Source organism: Cnephaeus nilssonii (genome assembly GCF_951640355.1).
Source record: "Cnephaeus nilssonii genome assembly, chromosome: X".
In the NCBI taxonomy this organism is placed as follows: domain Eukaryota; kingdom Metazoa; phylum Chordata; class Mammalia; order Chiroptera; family Vespertilionidae; genus Cnephaeus; species Cnephaeus nilssonii.
Window position 1 is genome coordinate 110375689 of NC_137071.1, and position 26653 is coordinate 110402341.

At 46.8% G+C, this 26653-nt stretch overlaps 1 protein-coding gene across 2 annotated transcripts in view; it reads left to right on the top strand.

Annotated features, from left to right (window-relative positions):
- AIFM1 (apoptosis inducing factor mitochondria associated 1) overlaps positions 1 to 11188 on the top strand; it is a 32582-nt gene extending 21394 nt beyond the window's left edge. The window contains exons 8-16 of one of the 2 annotated variants that reach the window (XM_079765966.1): positions 111 to 187; positions 1839 to 1947; positions 2939 to 3046; positions 3395 to 3483; positions 4165 to 4305; positions 6331 to 6473; positions 7865 to 7989; positions 10048 to 10244; positions 10585 to 11188. In XM_079765966.1, coding sequence (XP_079622092.1) covers positions 111 to 187; positions 1839 to 1947; positions 2939 to 3046; positions 3395 to 3483; positions 4165 to 4305; positions 6331 to 6473; positions 7865 to 7989; positions 10048 to 10244; positions 10585 to 10656 — 1061 coding nt within the window. In that variant the 3' untranslated portion in view covers positions 10657 to 11188. The remainder of the gene's footprint in view (positions 1 to 110; positions 188 to 1838; positions 1948 to 2938; positions 3047 to 3394; positions 3484 to 4164; positions 4306 to 6330; positions 6474 to 7864; positions 7990 to 10047; positions 10245 to 10584) is intronic. The other variant, XM_079765965.1, reaches the window with a different exon arrangement.
- The last annotated feature ends 15465 nt before the right edge of the window (positions 11189 to 26653 follow it).

A 26653-nucleotide genomic window follows, 5' to 3' on the forward strand; every position in this document is an offset into this window, starting at 1 on the left:
GTGCTGCCCTGGCACCAGCAGGAGCACACACATCACAGCACCACCTTTGTGGGGGGTCATGTGGGCTAGCTCCTGCTTATTGGGCTAAAGGGTTTTCCTCTTATTTCCAGGAGGCACTCCAAGAACTCTGTCTGCCATTGATAGGGCTGGAGCAGAGGTGAAGAGTAGAACAACACTTTTCAGAAAGGTAATTGTCTGCTTTAGTGCTTTTCGTTGTGTCGGTTTTGAAGAGGTAGCATAATCCCGTGGTCCCCAAGTACCCACCCAGGAACTGGGAGACTCGAGTTCTCTTTGTGGCTCTTCTACAGACTGGTTATTTGGGCTTGAGCAAGTCACTTCCTCTCTCTGCACCTCAAATACCTCACTCAAGGGTTTTAAGCTCCTAGGAGAAAAATACATTTGGTGTTTTTTTATTGCTTGCTATAGTTCTTTCCGGCAGCCCTTCCATAGTTGTTTTTTCCTGATGCATTTGAGTCATTGAAACTCCTTAGAGCCTCCTGGCATTTTTCATTGCAAGCTCAATAGTGGAGACTTTGGAGAGAAAGGTTCAGAGTACCTAAGTGAAGAAGGAAAGGGAGTTTGCTTCTTATCACTGTGCTTTGCTTTATGAAAACTGCTGAAAATTTCCAGCCACTCCTATGGATATTTGAAAAGATTTGTACTGTCCTTGAAGGTCTGGACAGAATAAGGTTTGTCAGTCTTTGCACTGCTGACATTTTAGGCTGGATAATTGCTGTGAGGGGCTGTCCTATGTATTGTAGGATGTTTAGCAATGTCCCTGGACTCTACCCACTAGCTGAAAGCAGCACCTCCCCACCCCCAGTTGTGATAGCCAAAAATATCTCCAGACATTGCCAAATGTCCCCTGGGGTGAAGGGGCAAAACTGCCCCCAGTTGAGAACCACTTTTGTCAGATTGAGTGTGACACTGGAGAAAGAAATATACATCAATAACATGGGCTATTCTGAAATGTGACATATATAGTTAAAGAACACTAACAAGCCCAGCTGGTGTGGTTCAGTGGTTGAACGTCAACCCATGAACCAAGAGGTCATCTGTTGGATTCCAGCTCTGGGCACATGCCCAGTTGCGGGCTCCATCTCCAGTAGGGGATGTGCCTGAGGCAGCCAATTGAAGTTTATCTCTCATTAATGTTTCTATCTCTCTTTCCCTCTCCCTTCCTCTCTCTCTAAAAAAATCAATAAAAACATATTTAAAAAAATAAACTCATCTTCCAATTATAAAAAAAGAACACTAACAAGTGTATGACCTTGAGAAAGTCACCTATCCTCTTTGGGGTTTCCTATTCTGATCATTCAAATAAAAAACCGATAATTCAATAATAAAATTATCTTCTGTCAAGCATTTTATATGGATGCAGTTTTCTGTTAGGAAGTGCTTTATTTACATGTCATCTATTTTTTCTCATTATAAAATCAACTGTTGCAGTTATTTTCTTCATTTTATAGTAGATGTAACTGAAGCATAGAAGGGTAAGTGGCTTGGTGAGGTGACTTGGGCAATAAATGGCTAAGTTAGATTTCAAACTTAGGCATTTCAGCTACAAAACCTATTTCTAGAAATAATGTTCCAGGCTTTACTTATATTAGAAGCCAATGCCCCCCATAAGCTATGTAATTCTTTGATATTAAAGGTATTACAATAAGAACACTACTTTAATGCTGAAAAGTAGCATATGGGCTATAATTGAGCCACTTTATACAAGGAGATTTTATGTGCAAATTACTGTTGTCAAAGACTTAGCATAAAATATGTCCTGGTATTATCATCCTATGCCCTTTGGGAAATCAATGAACTAAACTGGTGTGATCCTGCAGATTGGAGACTTTAGAACCTTAGAGAAGATTTCCCGAGAAGTCAAATCAATTACAGTTATCGGTGGGGGCTTCCTTGGTAGTGAACTGGCCTGTGCTCTTGGCAGAAAAGGTAAGTATTGGGGTGACCTCGATTTTCTTCTCTGGTCTGATATCACATGCTTTTGGGGGCTTTCACAAATTCCAGAGATGCATTTGCCAGGATCAGTCAAAAGAGTTTGACTGAGGTTTATACGGTGAAAAGCTAGTTCTGAGACTAGTTCTGATGAGGGAATCCTTTAGTGACCACAAAGCTGCCATTTGAGCAACCGAGCAGCAATGCTTTCTTTCCTTTCCTCTAGCCTCCAGGCCAAGATTCCTTAGAAATAAAATATTAAGCAAAGTGAGTTATTAAGATGGTAAGAGCAGTGTAGATTGCACAGGTGTACATATATTTGAACTGCTGCTCCCTGTAAAAGTCAAAAACTTCCTTCAGACACACGGTGGTTCCCAGCATGATATATCTGTGAGTTCTGGCTTGAGTCAGAACATTGTCCTTTCTGTACTAAACTAGCATTCCCGTTGCAGGAAAAATCCTGCAATAGGGTTTCCTGCTGCACTCTACCCGGCCCTGCCTGCTCCTCCCTTGTCCCCCGGCCCGCCTTCTCCACCAGCCCGCCCCGCTTTCCTTCCTTCTCCCCTGGCCCCGCCTCCGCTCCTCCCTTGTCCCCCGGCCCGCCTTCTCTGCCAGCCCACCCCGCTCTCCTTCCTTCTCCCCCGGCCCCGCCTCTGCTCCTCCCTTCTCCTCCCCCCCAGCTTGCTTGCTTCTCCGCAGCTTTGCTCCCTTCAGCATCTCTTGGCTTCTTTCTAAGCTATCTTGATATGCAAAATAGCGCCATCTTTGTTGGGGTAATTTGCATACTCGTCCTGATTGGTTGGTGGGCGTGGCTTGGCTGGTCGTCATGGCCTGGGTGTAGCGAAGGTGCGGTCAATTTGCATATTTGTCTATTATTAGGTAGGATGGCCGTACTAAATGGCCGCCTGCCTGTTGGTCCTTTACTTCTCTTCCAGTCTTAGGGCTGGCTTTTGCCTCCTGCTAAACCTACTCTTTTTCTTTTTCCCAGCTCAGGCCTCAGGCACCGAAGTGATTCAACTCTTCCCTGAGAAAGGAAATATGGGAAAGGTCCTCCCCGAATACCTCAGCAACTGGACCATGGAAAAAGTCAGACGAGGTAGAGGGACTCTTTCCATATGCTGCCACCCTTTCCTTTGATTCAGGCCTAATGCAATGTTTCCTTCTTGGGAACCCCTTTGACATAAACCATATCACCAGGCAGATGAAATGTTTCTACCATTCTCTAGTCAGCCAAGTTCATGTAGTTTCTGAATCTGATGCACCAAATTCCTGGAAGTGCTGAAAATGAACTGCGAGTATAGGTTTTTTTGCAGCTCTCCAAGGCTGCCTGCATAATGATGATTACTGGTTTCGTGACATTGTGCTTCTCTCTAGTCAGTTTCCCTGTTTTTCATGAAGTTGGTAGGCTCACCGGCTCAACCTCAGGTCTTGTTTGCCTTCACAGAGGGGGTGAAGGTGCTGCCCAATGCCATTGTGCAATCAGTTGGAGTCAGTGGTGGCAGGTTACTCATCAAGCTGAAAGATGGCCGGAAGGTAAGGAGGGGGAGACAGGCTGCCAGAAGACCTTCTAGCCCTTCCCTCCCCTTTCCTCATTCTGACTCCTTCATTTGATACCAGCAGATTAGTTTTCTTGGCAGCCACCACTAAACTGTCATGATTTTCTGAATGAACTGTCCATGCATTAAAATAAGAATGGTGAGAGCCAGAGTAAACACCTGTGACCCACTTTCCCATTGCCCCTTCCTATCACATCACAAATTTTTGAGATCTGACTAGGATGACAGATTTCTCTTCAAGTGATATGGGGTATGTGGGCAGGGGTACTTTATGAAATAGAACTTAAAATCTGTTTCCCAGAGCCCAGCCGGCATGGCTCAGTAGTTGAGCATTGACCTATGAACCAGGAGTTCATGGTTTGATTCCTGGTCAGGGCACATGCCCGGATTGTGGGTTCGGTCCCCAGTTTGGGGCGTGCAGGAGGCAGCCAATCAATGATTCTCTCTCATCATTGATGTTTTTATCTCTTTCTCTCCCTTCCTCTCTGAAATCAATAAAAAATATACATATATAAAAAAATCTGTTTATCAGAGTTAAGTTAACCAATGATTTTTTTTGTAAACCCCCAGTTCTTAATGACATCACATGCTGTTGCTATGTCCATAGGCATACATGGAAACTGTGGTAACTGACCAAATTATTTCTCTTTTCCCTCAGGTAGAAACTGACCACATAGTGGCAGCTGTGGGCTTAGAGCCCAATGTTGAGTTGGCTAAGACTGGTGGACTAGAAATAGACTCAGATTTCGGTGGCTTCCGGGTAAATGCAGAGCTCCAAGCACGCTCTAACATTTGGGTGGTAAGTATGCTACAGCGAGACCAGGCATGGTTCCTTGTCCCCAGCCTAGGAGCAAGTCTGCCCGATGGGGTGCTAAAGCTCATTAGTAGCTTACCACAATAGGATCGGAGTATTTGGAGGCCAAGAGTAGAGAACCGATACTTATGAACTGCTTGCTTTACAAGAACAGGTATGGTCTCATGCTGCAAACTAGTGGAGAAAGAAATGAGCAGTGTGCATGCCTACAGAACTAGAGCTCTTCCGGGGCTGTTGGCAGCAGCCATTGGCATTACCCTGGCGGGCGTGTGCATGGCTTTCAGAGTGATCTACTATTCCCTTTGCCTGAACATGAGTCCAGGGAATGGAGAATGAGGCAATTTGATGACATTCTCTAGAAAGGAAAATTACTCCAATTTCATTTTCCTTGAGAACTATTTTTAGCTGTTTTTAAAAATCTGTTGTGGCACAACAAGACTATAGTGTGTAGGAACCATGAGGTAATTTCCCCATTGTTAAATCATTACAAATATATTGTGTTTGATTATGGACTCTGCAGTGAAGGACATAGGAACATTAAAAGGTGTTTTCCCTTAAAGCTTTTTTTTTTTTTTAAGATAAAGTGTACTGAGTTTTTTTTTAACTTGTTATAAAAGAAAAACACACTCAATGTGGAAAACAAACAAGTAGGAGAAAGGGAGAAATCACCTGTAGCAACCACTGTTTGTGTTGTATAGGTTTTGTTTGTTTGTTTATTCTCCTTTTATTTATTTTTTAAATCTTTATTGTTGAAAGTATTACATATGTTCCCTTTTTTTCCCCATTGACCTCTTCTAGCCCATCCCCACCATGTATGTTTTTTGTGTGTGTGTGTGTATTTCCTTCCCTTCATTTTCTTGTGCATAGTTTTTTTTCTTTGTCATAGACGGTCATGGCGAGCATACTATGTATGAATATTTGTATTCTTCTCTTTTTCACTTAACATTTTAATGTATTTTCCATATTGCTTCAGATTTTATAAACAGATTAATGACTGCATAATATTCCATTAAGAGGATTTCATAATTTATTGCACTATTGCCCACGTGTTGATTTTTAGGGAAGTCTTTGGGGAAATCTGAATAGCCACAAAGGTGAGCAAAGGGTTATACCATCTGCTTTATGAAACTGGCCTCGTTTACCTCCATCCAAGGGTTCTCCGTCCGTGAAACACTGAGCTCACTTGATTTGTACCTCTCACATGGCACATTTCTTGTTTGCATTGTGAGGAGCAATGCTGTACCTTCCTCAACTAGGTTATACACTCCTTGTGGGCAAGGTCCCTGCCAGGTTTGTCTCAGCAACCCAGACAATATAATGCTTTGTACAGAAGAAATATTCCATAAATATTTGTTGAATGAATGAATGAGTACCAAATAACAAAAAAAATATCTTATCTTCAAAAAGATTTCTAGGTAAGAGGCAGTCACATCTAAAAAACTGGTTTCCGCACATAGGAAAGAATATTCTGCAAATCGTGGTTATTAAATACTAGAGGCCTGATGCACGAAATTCGTGCAAGAGTAGGCCTTCCTTCTCCTGGCTGCTGGCACCGGCTTCCCTTTGGCACCCGAGACCTGGGCTTCTCTCTGGCCACCAGCAGGCACCCAGGACCCGGGCTTCTCTCCGGCCACCAGCAAGCACCCAGGACCTGGGCTTCTCTCCGGCCACCAGCAGGCACCCAGGACCTGGGCTTCCCTTGCAGCCCTGGTCTAATTAGCATATTACGCTTTTATTATTATAGATTCTGTCTCTGTTAAGGGCAGAATGAGAAGAAATAGGTATGAGCTAGAGCATAGAAGGTTTAAGTTAGCTTTGTAGAAACATAGAATAGTTTTTAAAAATGGAATCTCAGCTATTTTTGAAAGTGTATATATGATTCTGGCTTGTAGATGGAAGTATTAATTAGTTGATGCCACAAGCATTTTTGAACCCCAAAAGTTTATGTTCTGTCTTTAACTTGCTTTTTCTTTTTAATCATGTGCTCATGTAATGTATTTGTCTCCAAAGGCAGGAGATGCCGCATGCTTCTACGATATAAAATTGGGTAGGAGGCGGGTAGAGCACCATGATCATGCTGTTGTGAGTGGAAGATTGGCTGGAGAAAATATGACTGGAGCTGCTAAGCCATACTGGCATCAGTCAATGTTCTGGTAATAGTTCTGTGCCTTGAGGACTCAACTGGTTAGAACACAGAATTAATGGAACCAGAGTTATGGTTTGGTTTCCTTGTGGGTCAGTTAGCTTTATGTGGGATGAGTTGGGGGGATTCCTTCTCATGTCCACACATTTTACTCCAGATCGGCCTTCTGGTAAAAGGGTCCCATTTGGCTTAGCTTAGACTAGGTGAATGAACGGAGAGGGCATTGGCACTTCCTATTAAAATAACTCAGAATTCAAACTATAGTAGGTAGTACAAAAGTGTACTGTTTAGGTATAGACAGCGGTATATTTTAATTTTTTCTTTGCTGCTAACCCTAATGAGCCTAACAGGCTGACAAAAAAGGCAGCCTACTCATCTGTAACCCTTAACATCAAGAGTTCAAAGTCAGGCGTATATAGGCAGTTCTCTGGGTAGCAAAAACTTACCAATTGACATTCCTGAGTACTGGGGCAGGCCCTGTTTGGCACACTCTCATCTTGTTGATTTGAAAGATGGGGTACTTAAACTCCAAGGTTTCAGAAACCTCTAAGGGAAATTCTCAGTTGAGGAGAATACATTTTAGGGTGGTCACACACAGTTTTCTGAGTGGGCAACAAAAACATAACAGATGGATTTCAGGGTCAATATATATAAGATAATGCAGCTAGGAAAAAAATAGTCCACAGCTATACAATTATCAGCTAGGTCCCAGGAACAGAAAGCAAGAAGTCATTGTAGACTGTTCCCTGAAGACACCAGTTCATTGAGCTTCTGTGGCCAAGAAGATAACAAAATGTAGAGGACCAGAAACAGAATAGCTCAAGCACCCTAGATGATTACACACCATGGTGTGTCTGTGCTGCAAATATTCTGTGAAGTTCCTAGCATATTAAGAACAGTACGATGGTGATAGGCAAACTTTCCGAGAAGAACAGTTAAAATGACCAACTAGGTGAAGGTACCCCTTTATAGAAAGCATTCTGGCCTTTAAAAATGAAGGCTAAAATGGAAAATTGTCAGTTAATGAAACCATAAAATACCCCTGATTCCAAATGAGTTAAAGAAAGGTAGTGAATAGTAAATGAGGGGAACTCATCACTCCCCAAATGTGGTATTGGATAAAAGCATGACTAAATTGAAGAAAGTATAGAATGTAGTATGGATATGTGATATGTATAATGGCTTCTTAAAGAAAATAAAAGTTGTTTGGGAGAACCATGCTTTTTCACAATTGTTCCCAAGTGCCCTAGCAGGAGACAGATCAATTTGGTGTTTCTCTTGTTGTCACACATACCAAGTTCCTTGGTTGGCATAAAAGTGTGATGTCTTAGAGAAAAATGTCCTACTGTGTAATTTTTTACAGTCCCATCACAGAGCAACCTCTTCTCTCTTCTTCCTTAGGAGTGATTTGGGCCCTGATGTTGGCTATGAAGCTATTGGTCTTGTGGACAGTAGTTTGCCCACGGTTGGTGTCTTTGCAAAAGCATCTGCACAAGATAACCCGAAATCTGCCACAGAGCAGTCAGGTAAGGACAGCCAACCACTTCTCTCAGCACAGCACAGTGATTGAGCATTGACCTATGAACCAAGAGGTCACGGTTCGATTTCTACTTAGGGCACATGCCCAGTAAGGGGCATGCAGAAGGCAGCCAATCAATTATTCTCTCTCATCATTGATGTTTCTGTCATCTCTCTCTTCCTCTCCCTTCCTCTCTGAAATCAATAAAAATATATTTAAAATAAATAAATAAACCAAACCCAAAGTCCTCACTCTTTAGTGGTTTGAGGTGGCAAAATCAGGTATCCTGGTCAATGCATAGGCATAGATATTGTAGGTCTTTATCCTAGACTCTGGACAGTGGCTATCTCAGCTACTCTGTTGTTTAGTTTGTCTCTAGGGAATAGGAAGACCTGCCTGATAAAGGAAACCTAAACTTGTTAGATGTTTTTTTGTTTCCTGTTTTGTTTTGTTGTGTTTTTTTGTTGTTGTTGTTTAGGGCCTGCTATTCTCCATGGACCCTGGGTAGTGGGAACTGGGCTGAATAATTCTTGAGCTGCCTCTAATTCCATTTATCAGATCTTAATGCCAGGTTTTCTTTAGATGGGAGGCAACTCTCTCAGAATGAATTTTTCTCCCCCACACATCTTTCATTAACTCCCAGGCCTATTCTCTCTCCCTTTCATGACCTTGGCTGAAGTTATTTAACCTCCGTGTACTCTTGTCAGAGGTGTTTCAAGGACAAGTTGCTCTTTTAAGAAGGAGAAAACAAGACATTATGTGGATACTAGAGGCCCGGTGCACAAAATTCGTGCACAGTTAGGGTCCCTAGGCCTGGCTGGTGATCAGGGCCAATCTGCAGGGCGACCACTGGGGTGATCAGGGGGGCCCTCACTGGCACCCGCCTTGGCTGGCCTGGCGCTGCCCACATGTGGGCCCCACCCCACCCCCTGCCAACTCGTGGCTCTGCAGGTCATTCAGCCATTTGGTCGATTTGCATATTAGGCTTTTATTATATAGGATGTCGGTCCTTTTTCTGTGTAATCCAAGTTGATTACATACACCCACTCCTTAATTCTAACCTCTCCTGGGAAGTGGATCCAGGAGAGGGACCCAAGGACTTCTCAACTCCAGGTCACTACTCTGTCCACTGGTCAATATTACTTAGAACCTGGTTATTCTCAGAAGACAAGGTACCCCCTCCCCATGCCACCCCCTGTCCCACCCCACTCCCACCAGGAGGAAACACCTCCACAGTGGTTTTTCCATATGGAAATGCCTTCTGCTTTGGCTAGACTGCCTTCCTAGTGGCACTGTACAGTAGACCTTTTCATTCTGATAGCATCGTCTGTCTCTGCTCTAATACATTAGCCACTAGCCACATGTGGCTGTTTAGCACTTGAAGTGTGACTACTGCAAATAAACTGAATTTCACATTTTATATCATTTTAATTAAAATATTTTAAAACTTGATTAATTTTAATTAGAATAGCTATATGTGGCTAGTGGCTTCTGTACTGGACCATGCAACTCTAGAATGTTTCTCAGAAGACAAGAGCAAGTCTTTAGCAATTTGAAGAAACCCAGATACCAGGAAATATCCATAGTATAAATTTAAAATGAGCCCAGCTGTCGTGGCTCAGTGGTTGAGCATCAACCTATGACTCAGCAGATCACAATTTGATTCCTGGTCAGGGCACATGCCTGGGTTGCAGGCTCAATTCCCAGTGTGGGGCGTGCAGGAAGCAGCTGATCAATGATTCTCTCTCATCATTGATGTTTCTCTGTCTCTCCCTTACTTTCTGAAATCAATAAAAGTTATATTTAAATAAAATAAAATGACATGGGGAGGGAGGGAAGTTTTGGATCAGACTGATGCAATGCCCAAGAGCTGACAAAGAAGAGCTTTCGTTGCCTTTGATAATGAAGAGGGGCTGAAAAAGGCCAGTGTTTACTAAGAGGGCATAGAGAAAGAAAATCATCTAAAGCAGCTTAAAGTAGGTGTCAAAAGATACTTCTAGAATTTTCCAAGCTCATATAACTGATTTGTTTTGGTTTTTTTGTTTGTTTTGGGGGTTGGCCACAGGGACTGGTATTCGATCAGAGAGTGAGACAGAGTCGGAGGCCACAGAAATCCCTGTTCTTCCAAGCAACCCTGGGGTGCCCCAGGTCCCTGTCGAAGGGGAGGACTACGGGAAAGGTGTTATCTTCTACCTCAGGGACAAAGTGGTGGTGGGAATCGTGCTGTGGAATATCTTCAACCGAATGCCGATAGCAAGGAAGGTAAGTGCCTTTCATAGCTCCTAGAGGAAGATGGGAGGAGCAGCCGGAATATGCTCCTATGACTTAATCGGGTGCCCTGGTCAGGTACCATTTGACCAGGCACCCAAGTCAGATTGTACCTGAGCAAAACAAAGATACAGCCTTGGCTCAGCAATGTTTCTATTTCACTCGGGATCTGGCTGGGTGGCCCCGGAGTTGGCACATGCTCATTTGGGGTTGGTAGAAAGCTGTTCCCACAACTCCCTCCCAGTGTGATTGGGGACTGGCCCAGGCTGCCCCATTGTGCAGCCTGGCCAGATTGCACGTGGAGTGTTAGTGACCCACTGTTCCTCTCCCTCAGATCATTAAGGACGGTGAGCAACATGAAGATTTAAATGAAGTAGCTAAACTATTCAACATTCATGAAGACTGAAGCCTCCCAGTGTAATAAGCAAGCACTTTGCTATCCCTGACAGCAGTTTGGATGACTAAAGGAGCGTTTTTTTTTATTCAGCAGACTTCCTCTGTGTGTATGAGTGTGAATGATCATGTCCTTTGTGAATATTTCAGCGATCTAGGCATATTCTTAATGTTCACATCACTAAATAAAACCTGATTCTTCTAAATTAAATTCTGCTTTCTTTGCAATGGAGTGGGTAGGTGAAGGGAGGAAAGCCATGCATATCAGAGAACAAGCAAATTGGAGCTACTAACAAGTGCGTGATTTTTCTCAGCCTTGTATTCCCTGCTCCATGCTCTAAACTCCTTTCAGTTCCCCAAACTTCTCTCTCACCCCTCCAGACCTCTCTGTGTGCACCGGCTGTGGTCTGCCCACAGTGTTTGACCCCTTTCCCCTCTGGGGAAGGTCCTGGTCTCTATGAAGACTTCCCTTACCTGGCCAGCGTGCTCAGTGGTTGAGCATCAACCTGTGAACCAGGAGGTCCCAGTTTGATTCCTGGTCAGGGCACATGCCTGGGTTGCAGGCTCAATCCCCAGTGTGGGGCATGCAAGAGGCAGCCGATCAATGATTCTCTCTCATCATTGATATTTCTATCTCTCCCTCTCACTTCCTCTCTGAAATCAATAAAATTATTTTTTTAAAGACTTTCCTGACCCTTCCAAGCCTGTTCCTTTCTTATGTCTCCCTGCTGGTCTGCCACTTCCTGGAAGATGAAACCATGGCTTTAATATTTTGATCTTGGTTATATCTCCAGAGCTTAGCATAGAGTCTGGCTCACATAGGTACTTAGTAAATCATTGTTGAAGGAGTGAACACATAAATATATGGGATAGACTCTACCTGGAAAAACACCTGTATATACTACCACCACCCTCCCAGAACTGCATTGGTCCTGCGGGGTATCAAGGAGGGAGGCAGAAAGGACATTTACTGCAAACAGAAACAAGGGTTCAGAGACCTGGTACTTCATGGCTAAACCTGGAGACTAACTCCTTGAGGCATCATGATCTCTTGACTCCTCCACCCACTCTCCCCCAAACTAGAAATCTGCCCTCTCCTAACCCCTTTTATCTAAATAGGCTTATAGACATACCTCACTTTATAGATGGTTTCCTGGGAATAGAAGAGTTTCCTAAGTCAATTCATTTTTTGCATTTCAATTTACTTTTAAAAATCAAATCTATCCTAGCCAGTTTGGCTCAGTGGATAGAGTGTCGGCCCGTGGAGTGAAAGGTCCTGGGTTTGATTCTGGTCAAGGGTACATACCTTGGTTGCAGGCTCAATCCCTGGCCCTGGTCAGGGTGGGGGTGGGAGGCAACCAATCGATGTGTCTCTCTCATATTGATGTTTCTCTCTCATGTCTCTCCCCTTCCACTCTCTCTCAAAATCAATGGAAAAATGTCCTCAGGTGAAGATTGAAAAAAAAAATCAAATTTTATTTAAATCAAGAGGAAATTTTTACCACTTTCAAGAGTCCAATGTGAATCTTTTTTTAAAATATATTTGATTTAAGAAAGGAAGAGAGAGAGAGAGAAACATCAATGATGAGAGAGAATCATTGATTGGCTGCCTCCTGCAGGCCCCACACTGGGAATCGAGCCCACAACCCGGGCATGTGTCCTGACCGGAATCGAACCCTGACCTCCTGGGTTCATAGGTTGACGCTCAACCACTGAATCTCGCCAGCCAGGCCAATGTGAATCTTTTGGTAAAGAGAAAATTATGACCACTCTGGATTTTTTAAAATATTGATTTTATTTACCAGGAGTTGTAGCTACAATGAAATCCCCTTTGAACAATAGAACGGACCAATGTCCACTTTATAAATGAATTGCACTAAAACAATTTTTACTATATACACACACACAGGTTTGGTGAAATATAACCTGACACATGACATTCCCAAATCCATCAGTGGGAAACTCACCTAGTACCCTGTGAGACAGGGCTCATTATACAATAATAATTGTTGCTTACAAAGATGATGGTAGGACACTCTTAAGTTCCTGAAGTGTTTCACAAATGATTTCAAAAAAGGATCAAATTGTGATTTACCTTGTTTTAGCATTATGTGTAATTTAGTGTAATTCTTTGACAGTTATGATCCTTACATGGAATGTCATAATTCAGTTTGTAAAATGAAATGATCTATCCATCTAATCAGTGTTCATTGAGTGCCTACTATGAGACAGGAGGATGTCAGAAGAGGAAAAGAAAGAAAACATGGCCACTTCTCTTAAGGAACTCCTGGTGTCAGTGAGGAAGGCAAACGTGAACGCAGAAGTATAATATAGTGACATGTGTTCATAGAAAAACAAAGTACTGTGGACACACCAAAAATGGAGATCAACCAGAGCATCCATCCTTAGTCAACCACTGCTGCTAGATCACTTCCTAAAGCATCAGTCAGTCACGTCTCCCCTTGTTGAAGAACATACTAGTACAGTGACTCCCTGTCACCAACCACATCAAGTTCAAAGTCTCCCATAGTGATCCCTGATCTCAGCCCACTTTGCCTTGTCCAGCCTCCTCTCCCATGACTTCATACACACGTGTGCATGCACACATACACATCTGGTTTATTGCCACCTTTAAACTTTTGTTCATGCTCTTCACATCTGGAACACCATCCCTATTCCCTTTTACTTATCCAGATCCTGCTCATCTTTCAAGGCCCAAATGAAATCCCACTTTGGTGTCGTGGTAATAGTTGGACTAGTGTCCATGAATGATTTCATCTCTGAACTCCAATTGCACTTACTGCCTTTGAACTTGATTGTTCTTTAAGTCATTTTCTGCATTACTAGTGGTCACTGCCTAAATTGATTGTAAGCTATTCTTCCAGAGCAGAGACTTTTTCTCAAGACAGGGACAACATGCTTCCCGCCCCCCCCCCCAAAAAAAAAAACACAAAACACTGGCAAATGCTGAGCAAGTACTTGGTTGCTTGGTTGGATGATGCTAGATAACAGGGCTTACTGTAAAAACGGGCCTCTGCCCTGGCTGGTGTGGCTCAGTTGGTTGGGCATTGTCCTGTGCACCAGAAGGTTGCCAGTTTGATTCCTGATCAGGGCACATGCCTGGGTTGCAACTGGATCCCCAGCAAGCGGGGACATGTGAGAGACAGCCGATCAATGTTTCACTCTCATATCAATGTTCCCCTCTCTCTCCCTCTCCATTCCCATCTTTCTAAAAATCAATTAAAAACAAACAAACAAAAATGAGCCGCCCAGCCAGTGTGAATCAGTGATTGAGTGTGGACCTATGAATCAGGAGGTTCCACTTTGATTCCCGGTCAGGGCACATGTCTGAGATTGCAGGCTCGATCCCCTGTGTGAGGCGTGCAGGAGGCAGCCAATCAATGATTCTCATCATTGATATTTCTTTTTCTTAAATATTTTTATTGATTTCAGAGAGGAAGAAAGAGGGAGAGAGAGAGAAACATCAACGACGAGGGAGAATCATTGATTGGCTGCCTCCTGCATGTCCCCCACTGGGGAGCAAGCCTGCAACCCCGGGAATGTGCCCTTGACCAGAATAGAACCTAGGACCCTTCAGTCCACAGGCCGACGCCCTATCCACTGAGCCAAACCAGGTAGGGCTCATCATTGATATTTCTATCTCTCTCTCCCTTCCTCTGAAATCAATAAAAATATATTTTAAAAGAAACAAAAACAAGCCTCTGTCTTATAGCCCCCGTTCTCTGTAATCCAAGTTATCAGACCCCCATCACTTCACCCACCGCTATGACTTGCCACTTATCCCAAGGATCACAGGGAATGATTTCTGACTGTACAGACGAGTGCCAGTTGAGGTTTGGCCCTCAATAGCCAGTCTGTAATTAGCTGGGCCACAGCACAGTGCAGAACAGGGCTAGTCACACCCTGCAAAGAAGAGTTGGGGCTCTGCCAAAATATCAAGCGTTTGGAACCCACCCACTTGATTTCAACCTCGTTTTTCTTTGCTGTTTTACAAATGCTATCATATGGCACCTCAGCACCTCTTCATGATGGTACTAGTCTTTGTCTGGCCACCTATAAGGCACAGCAGATGTCCTCTTACTTTAGCTGAAGAGATGGACCCGAGAGAAGGAAGTGTGTTTGATTGGAAAGATGTCAGAGTAAGCCTCTGTGTGGAGGATGAGATCAACATATGTGACTTTTCTGTAGTTGTTTTAATTAACAGGGCCTGTTTTGGAGACAAGAGACTTAAAGCAGAAAAGGATAGGGGTGGGGTATCCACAGTGACCTACTGCAGACTGCTTCCTTGAAGGAAAATCAGCTCCTCTAGAGACCCATTTATACAAAGGAACCCTCCCCTCCCTTTCCCGCTCCTCTCAAGTTTAGCAGTATCCCCTCTGTCCTTCCCTGACTCCACCTAAAGCTGGGCATCCTTGTTGCCTGAGAGATCATTGGGACTCAATCCCAGTGCCTTGCTCTCTGAGCAGAGGAGAAGTCCTGTGGGCCCAGAGGTGAAGCAGGACTGCCACTGGCCTCTTTCCCATCTTATCAGGGAACTTCTGGCGGGCGCAGACACATGTACACAAAACCACACACAGAGACACACAGCCCAAGCCAGTAATGACGTTCCCCTGACTGGCTGGTTCTACAGATGGGTGTGACTAGGTCAGAGTACAGGGAGGGTCTAAATATTTAGATACTGAACTGCCAAGCCATGGTAGGAAAACAGGGATCATCTCAAAATGAACATTTTGAAAAAGAGAAACGCAGCCCCTGACATCCAGCAGCTGACCTGGGACTGTAAGCTAGGCTTTGGTGTTGCTACAAACTGACCTGGCACTCATGTTAGTCCTGGGTGTTCTACTAAAACATAAACAGATTCATGACATTAGCATCTAACAAGGCTGCTCTGACCATGGTGGACCTAGACAAAAACAAGACTACTCCATAATCATGTGTAAACACAGACAAAAACATGAACATTGCCCAAACCACAGAAATGATCAAATACACTCCCCACTTTCCTGGCTAATCTGAGTGACTGCTGCTTCCTTACCAGTTATAGCACTAGCTTCGCTATAGTCTGCCCTCCTAATGGATAAAATTTATTTAGCCAAGCCAGTGTTGCTCAGTGGTTTGACCTATGAACCAGGAGGTCATGGTTCGATTCCCAGTCAGGGCACATGCCCAGATTGTGGGCTTGATCCCCCGTGTGATGCATGCAGGAGGCAGCCAATCAATGATTCTCTCTCGTCACTGATGTCTCTCTCTCTCTCTCTCTCTCTCTCTCTCTCTCTCTCTCTCTCGCTCTCCCTCTCTCTCTCCCTCCCTCCCTCTCTGAAATCAATAAAAATATATTTTAAAAGATTTATTTAATTCAATACCCAATCATTGAATTTACCTGCTTCCTGACAGCATCCAATCCAGAGCAAAGCCCAGCTTCCTTAAACTCTCCCTTAAACTCTTCCTTAAACTCTTCCTTAACTTAAGAGTTTAAGTTAAACTCTTCCTTAAACTCTTCCTTAAACTTTCACCCAGGCCAGCTCAAATCCTATTAAGTCCTTTCTAGCATCCTCTTCCTGAGATATCCCATAGTTCCCCATGGTGTGCAATACCCCTCACTACAGTAAACAAACCCAACTTGTTCAACCATGAGAGTATCCTAGAGGTCTCTGACTGGTGGGCATTGACAACTTAGGGACAAAGAGCCAAAATATCTTCCTTAGGCCCACTACAAGGCAGAGACCCCTGTGAATTTTGGCTAGTTTTGTACCTTCCTGAAGATCTTGCCTCATCCCAGTAGAGTCCCTAAGGTCTGTGTTGGGGAAAGCTCAAGAGTCATGTTTGGGACAGAGGTGCCTGGCTTCCCAGGCAGGTTCCCACCTATGATATCTTGTCATTTGCAGCACAACACAGAGATGCTTCTGGAGGAGCACCTAATGTGGGTGTTGAATTCATGAATACATACATACATGAATAAGTGTATTTGTTGGTCAGCGAGCAAACATTTACTGTGCAGCTACTGAATGCCATGGTATAATAGTCCCTGGAGATAAGATGAGTAAGGGAGCATTATCTCAATTCGTTGAGGTTCTGCTTCCTGGCATATGTTGACAGTTTGGCTCAAATAAACTCACAAAAATTCAAAAAAGAAAAAAAGAAGATGAGTAATACACTCCCTGCTCTCTGGCTTTATAACCTAGTAGTGGACACAGGTCAAGAGGAACTATCAGTGCAATGTAAGTGCTGGAAGTATGGTGTGTGAGTTCAGATCGGAACTTCTTTTTTTTTTTTAAATATATTTTATTGATTTTTTACAGAGAGAAAGGGTGAGGGATAGAGTTACAAACATCTATGAGAGAGAAACATCGACCAGCTGCCTCCTGCACACCCCCTACTGGGGATGTGCCCACAACCAAGGTATGGGCCCTTGACCGGAATCGAACCTGGGACCTTCCAGTCCGCAGGCCGACGCTCTATCTACAGAGCCCAACTGGTTTCGGCTGGAACTTCTTTACTCTTCAGATTGCTTTGTAGTTCTGCTTCTACCTAGTCTAGGCTTTTCTTTTTTGTAATCCTGAGGATATGTTTTTATTGATTTCAGAGAGAGAGGGGGGGGAGGGAGGGAGGGAGAGAGACAAGAATGGAGGGGTGGGGGAAAACATCAATGTAAGACAGAAACATCAATTACTTGCCAGATTGAACCCACAAGCTTTCGGTGCATGGGACGATGCTTCAACCAACTGAACCACCCAGCCAGGGCATCTAGGCTTTTCTTTCACTGACCAAATGATGGTTCTCCCTCCATTCTAACGTTTGTGTCTTCTCTTTCATCTCTAGGAACACTCTTCTGGATTTGAGTCTTGCTTGGCTCTACCATTCACTCCTGGAGAAACCAGGCAGCCACTTTCGTAAATCCGGGCATCCTCATCCGTAAAATGAGGGGAACATACTAAATCATCTCTCCACCCTCAGCTCTAACCTCCTGTGTATGGCGAAGTCTCTTAGGTGCTTGCGTAGGGCTTTCTTCATCTTTCCATGGACTCAGTTGCCTTTGATCTCTAAGGTTGAGAGCAAATGCTAATGGGACCCAAAGCCCTAGGCAAACATCTTTTCACCTTGCCTCTGCCCTCCCTTTGGCTCAACTAGATTTACAAGTTTAGTTTCATGTTTGTTTGTAGCTTATGATTCTTCTTTAGCAAGTTACATCTAGACCTAGGACCCCTAGAAATTGCACCATTGCCTTATTTGCTCTCCCTGGGGTGTATGACAGCCTCACAAATGGCTCCATGAATGGTAGCATCCTTTAGCCCCTTCAAAAAATTGGCTTCCAGCTCAGAATTTCCCCAAGAAGGTTCTATGGTGGGATTATTCTCGGCCATAATCCTAGCACATACATCCCTACCCAACCATTTAATGGCTCAAATACCTGACAAATATACCCTGCAGAGCTGGTGGTTGGACAGCCACCATAACCCAGGGCAGCTTTCAACTTTATGCCCAGAGGAGAGCTCAGAACCCCTCCCCCCTGGTGCCATTCTGTTCACCCCCTTTGCTCTTAGTCTATGGCCATTTCGACATTGGCCATGGCCTTGACAGAGTCCAGCCTGGAAGTGCAAAGACAAGTGAGCTGGGAAGCTTGCAAGCTTCAGCAGCACCTGGCTCTTGGCTCTTACAGTACAGACAAAAGGAAACTTCATCCAATACCATGATTTGCTGAGTGGGAAAGATGCATAAGGATCCCTGCCCTCTGGAGGGAAAAGGGAGCTTTGGGTGTTTCAGAGGAGAGCAGCAGAGCTCCTTCAGCTTGAAGCCTTCCCCAGCCCTGGCCTAAGACCCTTAGCCACCTTGTTGAGACTAGTATCCCAAGCAGGCAGTGTGGGATTCTGGTCTCCCATGCCAGTGGAAGTCCTCAAACTAGGGGCACAGTAGGATGGGGGTGGGGTGGGGGGGGTAAAAACAGAAAATCGTTGGCTTCAAAGTTACCCCCATCTCAACCTGGACCCAGCCAGCACCAAGCTCTAAGAGGAAGGGCCATGGTGACCTATCAGGTGATCAGCTTGACTTAATGCAAGGATCCAGGGCTGCTCAAGGCTCAGGGCAGTCTATACTTGTCCCCATGGTGGCACAAGCTTGCATGCTGCCCTGTTCCTTGGAAGAGTTGGTTCCAAGGAAGAGCTGTCAGCTTCCCAGCCAGTTCGAAAGCCCTGAGGAGGGAAGGAAATCCCCAGATGCCCTCCTCTCAGCAGGTATTCCCTGTGGGAGGGGAATAATTGCAAAAGGATACCTTAGTGGGAGCTCTGCTCATAGTTGGGAATATGCAGTGCCCTGCCTGGCATTTCCAGAACAGTGCACAGTGGCCTGGTTGTGACAGAAGCATGGAGTTCTCCACTGGGTCTTTCCTAGGAGCCGGGAGCTGCCCTGAGGGGACAGGAGGAAGCGGGGGACGGGCGGGAGCAAGAAAGAAAGGATCCAAGGGAAGTTTCAAGGTGTGTGTGTTGGGCGGGGGAGGGGGGGGAATTCTCATGAGTCAGCGAATCCGGTTCAGTGTGACTTCACTACTTCCCGAGAAGAGGCGCCCGCGGCAAGAGGCCGCTGGGAGCCAAGCAACAGGAATGCAAGGTCGGAGTTGCCGGCAGCCTGTGGCTGGACTCGCTCGGGGCTAGCCAGGCCTTCTGGGGCTGGGGCAGCGAGGGAAGGCACGCGCGAGCCGGGAAGGCTCTGGTGGGGGAGCTGACCTCTCCCCTCTCCTCCTCCTTCCTCCTGGGCCCCAGGCGCCGCGCTGTGCCGGCTCGCCTGCAGGTGGTGCTACTGAGGCGCCCTGGGCGCACGTCTGAGGGTCAGGGCGGAGCTCAGCCCTTTGGGATCTGGGCTTTGGAAGGCAAGCAACAGAGATAGGGGGTGGCCACGCACAGGCGGGAGGGGCCGCCAGAACCTCCTCTGTCCGGGGGGCCGGCGCTCCCCTTAAGTGGTGGGAGATCCGGAGAGCCTACCTGCTGCGCTAGCGCCAAGCTTGGAGCCGGCTCCTGCACGCTTCTAATAGTCCACTCTCTCAGGCCATCTCCCTGGCCCCGGTGGAGCTGGGCCAGCTCACCTTCAGCAAAGGGACTGCGGTTTCAGAATGTCTTTCCTCTCCGTTGACGGCGCTCTTGACCCGCGGGCAGTAGAATGGAAACTTTGAGTCGCGTCTTGGGCGTTGGGGGTGGGGTCTCCTGAACGGCCACTCCCTAGCCTGGCACCCTTGAGACCCAGAACGCATCTCCTGCACAGGGATAGACTGGCTGGTGATACGATACAGTCTGGGACCAGGGTTTAGCCTAGATGAGGGGTTGGGACTCAGCCTTGGGCTGGATGTAGGGCAATGGTTAAGGATTCCAGGCTTGTCAATCCGGTAGTCAGCAGCCACAAAGAAAAAAAAAAAAAAGCTAAGAGGCCCATTTAGGGCTCAAACTTGCAGCCTTGGCTTTGGTAGATAAAACTTTGCGTCCTACCTCCTTGCAGGCCCTGAGCTCTGGAAGTCATGATGCTGCTGACCTCGTGCTGGTTCATGATTGTGTGGTGGCTGTTTAGTTAACATGTATCAGGGCACAGAAATAACCTGTGGTCAGACACTTTTAAGCTGAAAAAAAAAGTTGTTGGGGTTCCAGTCTCACCCTTTTCAGAGGCTCCAGTGGCTATTCCCATGACACAACATTACATATGTACAAAGTGTGTCTCCTTTTTCTGTGCCAAGATACTAGTACACTATGCCGTGTACTAGTGTTGTTCTGGGTGCTTCTTCTCCCTGTTTTCAGGATGTCCAAAGCCATCTGAGAAAGTTATCTAAGGATTTTCCATAAAGAAGAGGAAAGGGGTAAAAAAAAAAAAAACAACCCAAAGGATCCTAAACGTTCCCAGGTTTCAGTGTGTGCCAGGAGAAATACCGTCTGTCTCCCGCCCAGACCTCAGAGCCCGGGCCTCCTTCCTACAGGGCGGTGCCCAGCTATTCCTGGAACCCCCCCCCCCTTTCTACTAACCCCTTCCCCAATGTGTCTCCTCCCAGAGCAAGTCCTAAGAAAAAGATCATATCAAATCTTGAAGTCCCTGTCCCCTCTCTCTGTCCCCAACCTAACTTGCCACAGTTCTCAGCCTGCCCCCTCTTTTGATGCCCTCAGGCTGGCTTGTCCTGGAGTAGGGCCTGAGTTTTGGCCTCTCTCTCCAGCCTGGCTCCATGCCCCACTAGGTGACTAGGACAGGATCTGATATACTAATTTGTGTTAATGTGATAATGGGAGCTAGTGGGGTCACGTGCTAGCCACTGGCCAATTTCTAGGCCGGCTAGGGCCTCCAAGCCTCAGCCTCAAGTGGAGGCTGCAGGGGTGGGAATTTCAGGCTGACTAATCTCCACAGCCGGCTGCAGGGGGCGGGGGAGTGGGAGGAACCGAAGCCCAGGACGATCCCAGGGTGCTGGTGCCTTCGAGCTGCTGCTGCCTCGGTTTCAGTTTCATCCTTGGCTGACACGTTCCTCAGACTAGTGGAATTGCTTTGGTTTCCCTCCAACCCCTCTCCCCTCTCCAGCTGCCCCCCTTTGGACTGCTAGCTTCCCTCAGCCAGCCCTTCACTTCTTGAGGGGAGAGATGGGAAGATAATTTGGCAGCAATGAGGAAAAAATGTACACGTAGACACCCTCAGACGCACAGGCTCACATACCATACTGCCTTACAGACAAATGCGCGAGGGGGACTCATATCCAAGAATTGGCCCTTGCGAGTGCGCAAGCGCACGCCACACACACACACACACACACACACACACACACACACCACCTCGGGCCAGGGTTATGCTCTCACTTACATCTGAGAGACCCACACGGACACACACATAGGCAGGCAAGGCCCTACAGATACCCGTCCCACACACAGCCCCACACACAACCGCTCACACACCACCAGCAGCAGCAGAGTTGGATGGCTTCCTCAAAAGAGGGCTGGAAAGTTTGTTTGCTGCCAGAGAAGGGGCCTAGACATTCCATGAAATGACTCATACTGCACCTTTATAGACATTAGATGTTGTATTTTTCTGGATTCAACAACAACAACCCTGGACCCCTGTCGTGGGGGCAGGGCGAGGAAACTGAGGAGTGGCTTCATTCCCATTGGGCCTCTGTCTAGCGCATGTCTCAGGCTTGTCCTTGCCTCCCTGTGGGATGGGGCAATCCAGAAAGAGCAGAATCATCTACCTCCTGGTACAAACCTCAGCCTGGAGCCACCCCTTGGCTGGATGTGAGGAAGGGTGAAATGAGGAACTGAGAAGTCCCCCTCAGAGCCTCTCCTCAATACCCCACCTCATCGGGTTCCCAGGATTTGGAGTCAAGTGCCATGCCCCCACTGTGGTATCCCAGTCTGAGTCCTTCCTGATCTCTCTTTCCAGTCAAACACCGCTTCCCAACTCTCTTGTGTCCATTCTTACTGCCACCGTCCTGCCCAACTCAAGGGGGCGCTATTCCTTGTAGATAATATGTAGTGCCCCAATGCAATGTCACTGGAGCCCTCTCCACTCCCCTGAGCCTCCTCTCCATCTGAAGAGGGAACACCCAGCTTGTGTCCCTGCCCCCCCCCCCCCTCCGCAAGGACCCACAGAAGGCCTGCAGGCGTTGCCGTCCCTCTGCTCCCCATCCCAATCCCTTGGCCCAGCAGCAACCACTTGTTTTTTCCTGTGGACTACGAGGGGAAGCACCTTTTGAGCGTCATTTGGCATCTCTGTAGGGCTTGGTGGCACGGTGAAGCCACCTGCCACACAAGATGGGTGTTGGGCCAGCAGATCCCGGGGGTTGAGGGGCTCACAACTCTGGCTCCACTGGAGAGTAGCCTGAAAACTCTGGATGTTTTGCTGCCTCTGATAGGTGCCCCAGAGCAGGCTCCTACCCTCTGCTCTGCTCTGCTCCCAGGGACTTTTCCAGGCTGAGCCCTGGCTCCCAGACAGGGACTAGGGACCAGTGGGATTGGAGACGCCAGGGGGCTTGCCCTCATTTGCTGAACTCTGCCCCAAACCACTTCTGCCTTATTTTTTTGCAACCCAGAGGGGGCCTGAAAGGGTACTGAATTTGCCCTCCCCTATAAAAAACAAACAAACCACTAGGCCTCACAAGACACTTCCTATGTCAGGGCTGTCATCTCCCTCCAGGCAGGCCCCTGAGCTACTGTCCAGCACTCCAAGAAGTTGAACCCAGCAGTTCTCTGAAGTTTTGTAGGGGTTCTCATGGCGCCAGGGCCAGTCCTTGCAAAGTCCTGGAGAGCAAAGGTATGACTCTCCATTTAAGTGAGAGCAGGGTTCCGTTGGAAGAGCAAGTGGCTTTCCAAGAGCCCTGACCAATGAAGGTGGCATGCCAGATGGAAGTTATGGTCTGCGAAGTTGCTCCCAACCTCATCCTTCCATCTGTATGCCTGTGCTTTGGCCTAGGCACATCCCCACTTTCGTTACCCCCTAATATGGGCCAGGGCAACAGACCATCATCCCAGGAGGGAGCACTTTGTATAAGCTATCCCAGGGAATTTTTCTGTTTTGCAACTACTCAACAATCTTTTTCTTATCTTTTTTAAAAATATATTTTTATTGCTTTCAGGGAGGAAGGGAGAGGGAGAGTTAGAAACCTCAATGATGAGAGAGAATCATTGATCGGCTCCCTCCTGCACACCCCACACTGGGGATCAAGCCTGCAACCCGGGCATGTGCCCTGACCGGGAATTGAACCGTGACCTCCTGGTCCAAAGGTCAACACTCAACCACTGAGCCACGCTGGCCAGGCTCAACAATCTTTTTTTGAACAAACATTCCTTATGATGTCCAGCCACAACCTGGGACTTAGAGCTTTCTAGCTATCATTGGATCTAGCTAGGGCCTTGTCATATAAACCCAATAGAGGCAAACCACGAGTTACTGATCATATTAGTACAGGCACGATTGCTGGCTGGATAGACAGAATTATAGGGGGCTTCTCAACTTTACAGGTGGGAGGGCTCCTTTTAAACTCTAACTTCTCTCCTGGTTTTTTATATGCTTCTCATTCTGAAAGTCTGATTGATAGGCGGCTTTTCTAGCATGTCTGTGGTGGAAAGTAAGGGCCATGGCCACAGAAGCTGGGACAGTGTGGTATTTTGTTCTGGCCACGGTTTGGATAGAATGTGTTGAAGCCAAGGGGTTCAGGGTGGGGGAAGCAACCTTGTCTCCAAAGAACCTGGGGTGATCTGTAGAAGAACATAGGCTGTCAGGCACTACTTCAAAGAGGGGACAAAGGGGGGGGCTGAGAAAGTTGCCAAAGTGGAAAGGCAAGTTGAGCGGAGAAGTGGGGAGGTGTCCCTACGCAGGCTATGGGCAGCCAAGAGGCCTCTCCAGTCCTGGAATGATCCAGGTTCTGAGGCCAGAAAGGACCGAGTAAGTGTTGGAGAATGAGGGAGAAACAGGGCTGGAAGGAAAGAGGCTGAGAGTGCACGTTGGATGGCGCGGCCTGGGCATCCGTGGGCAACTCGAGAAGGGGAATTCCTGCCAAGTCAGGGAATGAGCCATTGGCAGAGACAGCATGGCTGTCATCAGGAGCGGTGATCTCAGCTTGCTGGCCCCGCCTGACTGCAGCTCACCCGATGGGTAAGTTGAAGAGCAGGGAGCCAGGTGGGGAAGGGCTGGCAGGCTGGGAAACAGCAACAAGGTCATTGGGAAGGGCAGCCCGGCTGACCTGGAGCCACAAAGGTCATTCAGGTGGCCCATGGCTCCCCAGGGTGAGGTTGGCACAAGGTTTCATCAAGGGGGTAGGTTTGCTTTGGGTACAACTCCCAGATCATGGGGCTGTGCTTAGTTCTGAGTGGCTGGGGAAGGCAGGAACTTATGGGATTCCCACAGGCCCTGGGCTCCAGGTCACTAGTAGGCATTAGGGCCAATCACTGTGAGCTGGTCAGGACAGTGCTGCCCTCTCTCCCTACCCTTCCCAAGAGGAAGACCTCTGCTTTGGTTCTTCTGTGTCTTGAGCCTTCAACCTTGGTTTAAACCACAAACACTCATAGGAGGGATCCACCATTAGTCCTCCAAAGCTTCTGGCCTGGCACTGTCAGACCTCCCCACTCTCTCACCCTGAGAGCTTGGTAAAGAAAAGCAAAATTACGATAAAGATGATACTGAAGGTAGCCAACTTTTATTGAGGGCTTACTAGGCATCAGGCACTGCCATAGACATAGGTTACCTCATTCAATCCTCATCACAGCCTTGTGTCATAGGTCCTTTCCCCCCCCCCTTCTCACAGCAACAGTATTTTTTAAAAATATTTTTTATTGATTTCAGAGAGGAAGGGAGAGGGAAATAGAAACATCAATGATGAGAGAGAATTCTACACGCCCCCCACTGTGCCCTGACCTGGAATCAAACCATGACCTCCTGGTTCATAAGTAGACCCTCAACCACTGAGCCATGCCAGCAGGGCACAGCAACAGTATTTTTAATAATCCCTAATTCAACATTTTTCAAATGCCCCTAAACAGCAAAATGAATAAATACGTTGTGATATAGTTCCAAACATTATACAATACAACAAGAATGATCTGCAACTATCTGCAACAATGTAGATGAATCTCACAAATTGTTTGTCAAAAGAAGCCAGACACGAAGACATTTATAGCATAACATTCCATTTATATAAAATACAGAAAGAGATAAAGCTAATATATGCCCCAAGAAGACAGTGGTACCAGTTTGGGGGACTGAGGTAGGTTCTTATCGCCAATTTTAAAAAGTAAGGAAAGTGAGGCTTAGAGAGTTATTGACTTGCCTAAAGACACACAGCTGGAATAGGTGCCCAGGTCAGTGGTTAAAGACCTCTGAATTCTTAGTAAAATGGGAAAGTGTGTGTGTGTGTGTGTGTGTGTGTCCACTAGTGAGTTTCAAGGTCAAGATAAAGGGGACTTAGGGGACAGCTGGGACTTACCACAATTTTGATAGTAGAACCTCATAGACAAGAGGCCAGCAGAGACCTGAGTATCTCCAGGATCTGGAATCCCCTGGGGAAAGTGTGCCCACTTAGAAAAGAAAAAAGTGCCAGGCCAGTGTGGCTCAGTGGTTGAGTGTCGACCTATGAACCAGGAGGTCACAGTTTGATTCCTCATCAGGGCACATGCCGAATGCAGGCTCCATCCTCAGTGTGGGCCACGCAGGAGGCAGCCAATCAATGATTCTCTCTCCCTCTCCCTTCCTGTCTGAAATCAATAAAAATTATTTTTTTAAAAGAAAAGAAAAAAGTGGAAATTTGCTGTTGGTGCTTATTTCAGGGATTTGGCTCTACGTAGCCAAGAGGTCTCAAGGGCCAGTGCCCCATTGCAGCCCTTAGGGCTTTCCCTGGAAACCTATCATCGGCAGCTGCCTTCACGGGTGTCACCCACCACCACTGTGCCAAGGACCATCTTTTCCCACCGCTGGGGAAGCAGGCAGATGTTGGTGGCTGAGCAGGTCTCTGAGCTGCAGGCCTGTGGCTACCCCTGCCCCTCAGAGGGCCCTCCTGCCCCTGGGGCCCTTTCAGCCTTGCTGCTTTCTGCCAAGGAGATGCCAGGGTTCAGGCTCTGTTGGCAGCCTCGTCCAGACTATGTAGAGCCATAAGGAGGGACAATTGTCAGCGCCTCCCTCCTAGAGCCTCCTGGCTGTAGGACATGGTTGGGAGGCTTGTGTGGAGGCTGAGGCAGGTCAAAGGAGAAGGTAAGGTGGGAGAAGAGGAAACGGGGGTTCAAGTGGATGTCTCAAGCAGAGCAGTCTGGCTTTGGACCAGAGGGGGCATGAGCTTTCTCCCAGAACCCCAATTCGGACTGTTTTTGTACCTGCTGTGGCAGCCCTGCGCCTCTCTCCCCCGCCCTTCCCCCATGCATATTCTTCTGACCTCTTCCACCAGGAGCTCTAGGCTTGCCTTCTCTCAGAAGTCCCCCAAACTCTCCAGTCATCTCAAGCGCAGGATGCATTTGGCCGGAGATTCCCCGGCCGTTTGGAATTTGTTCATGAATTGT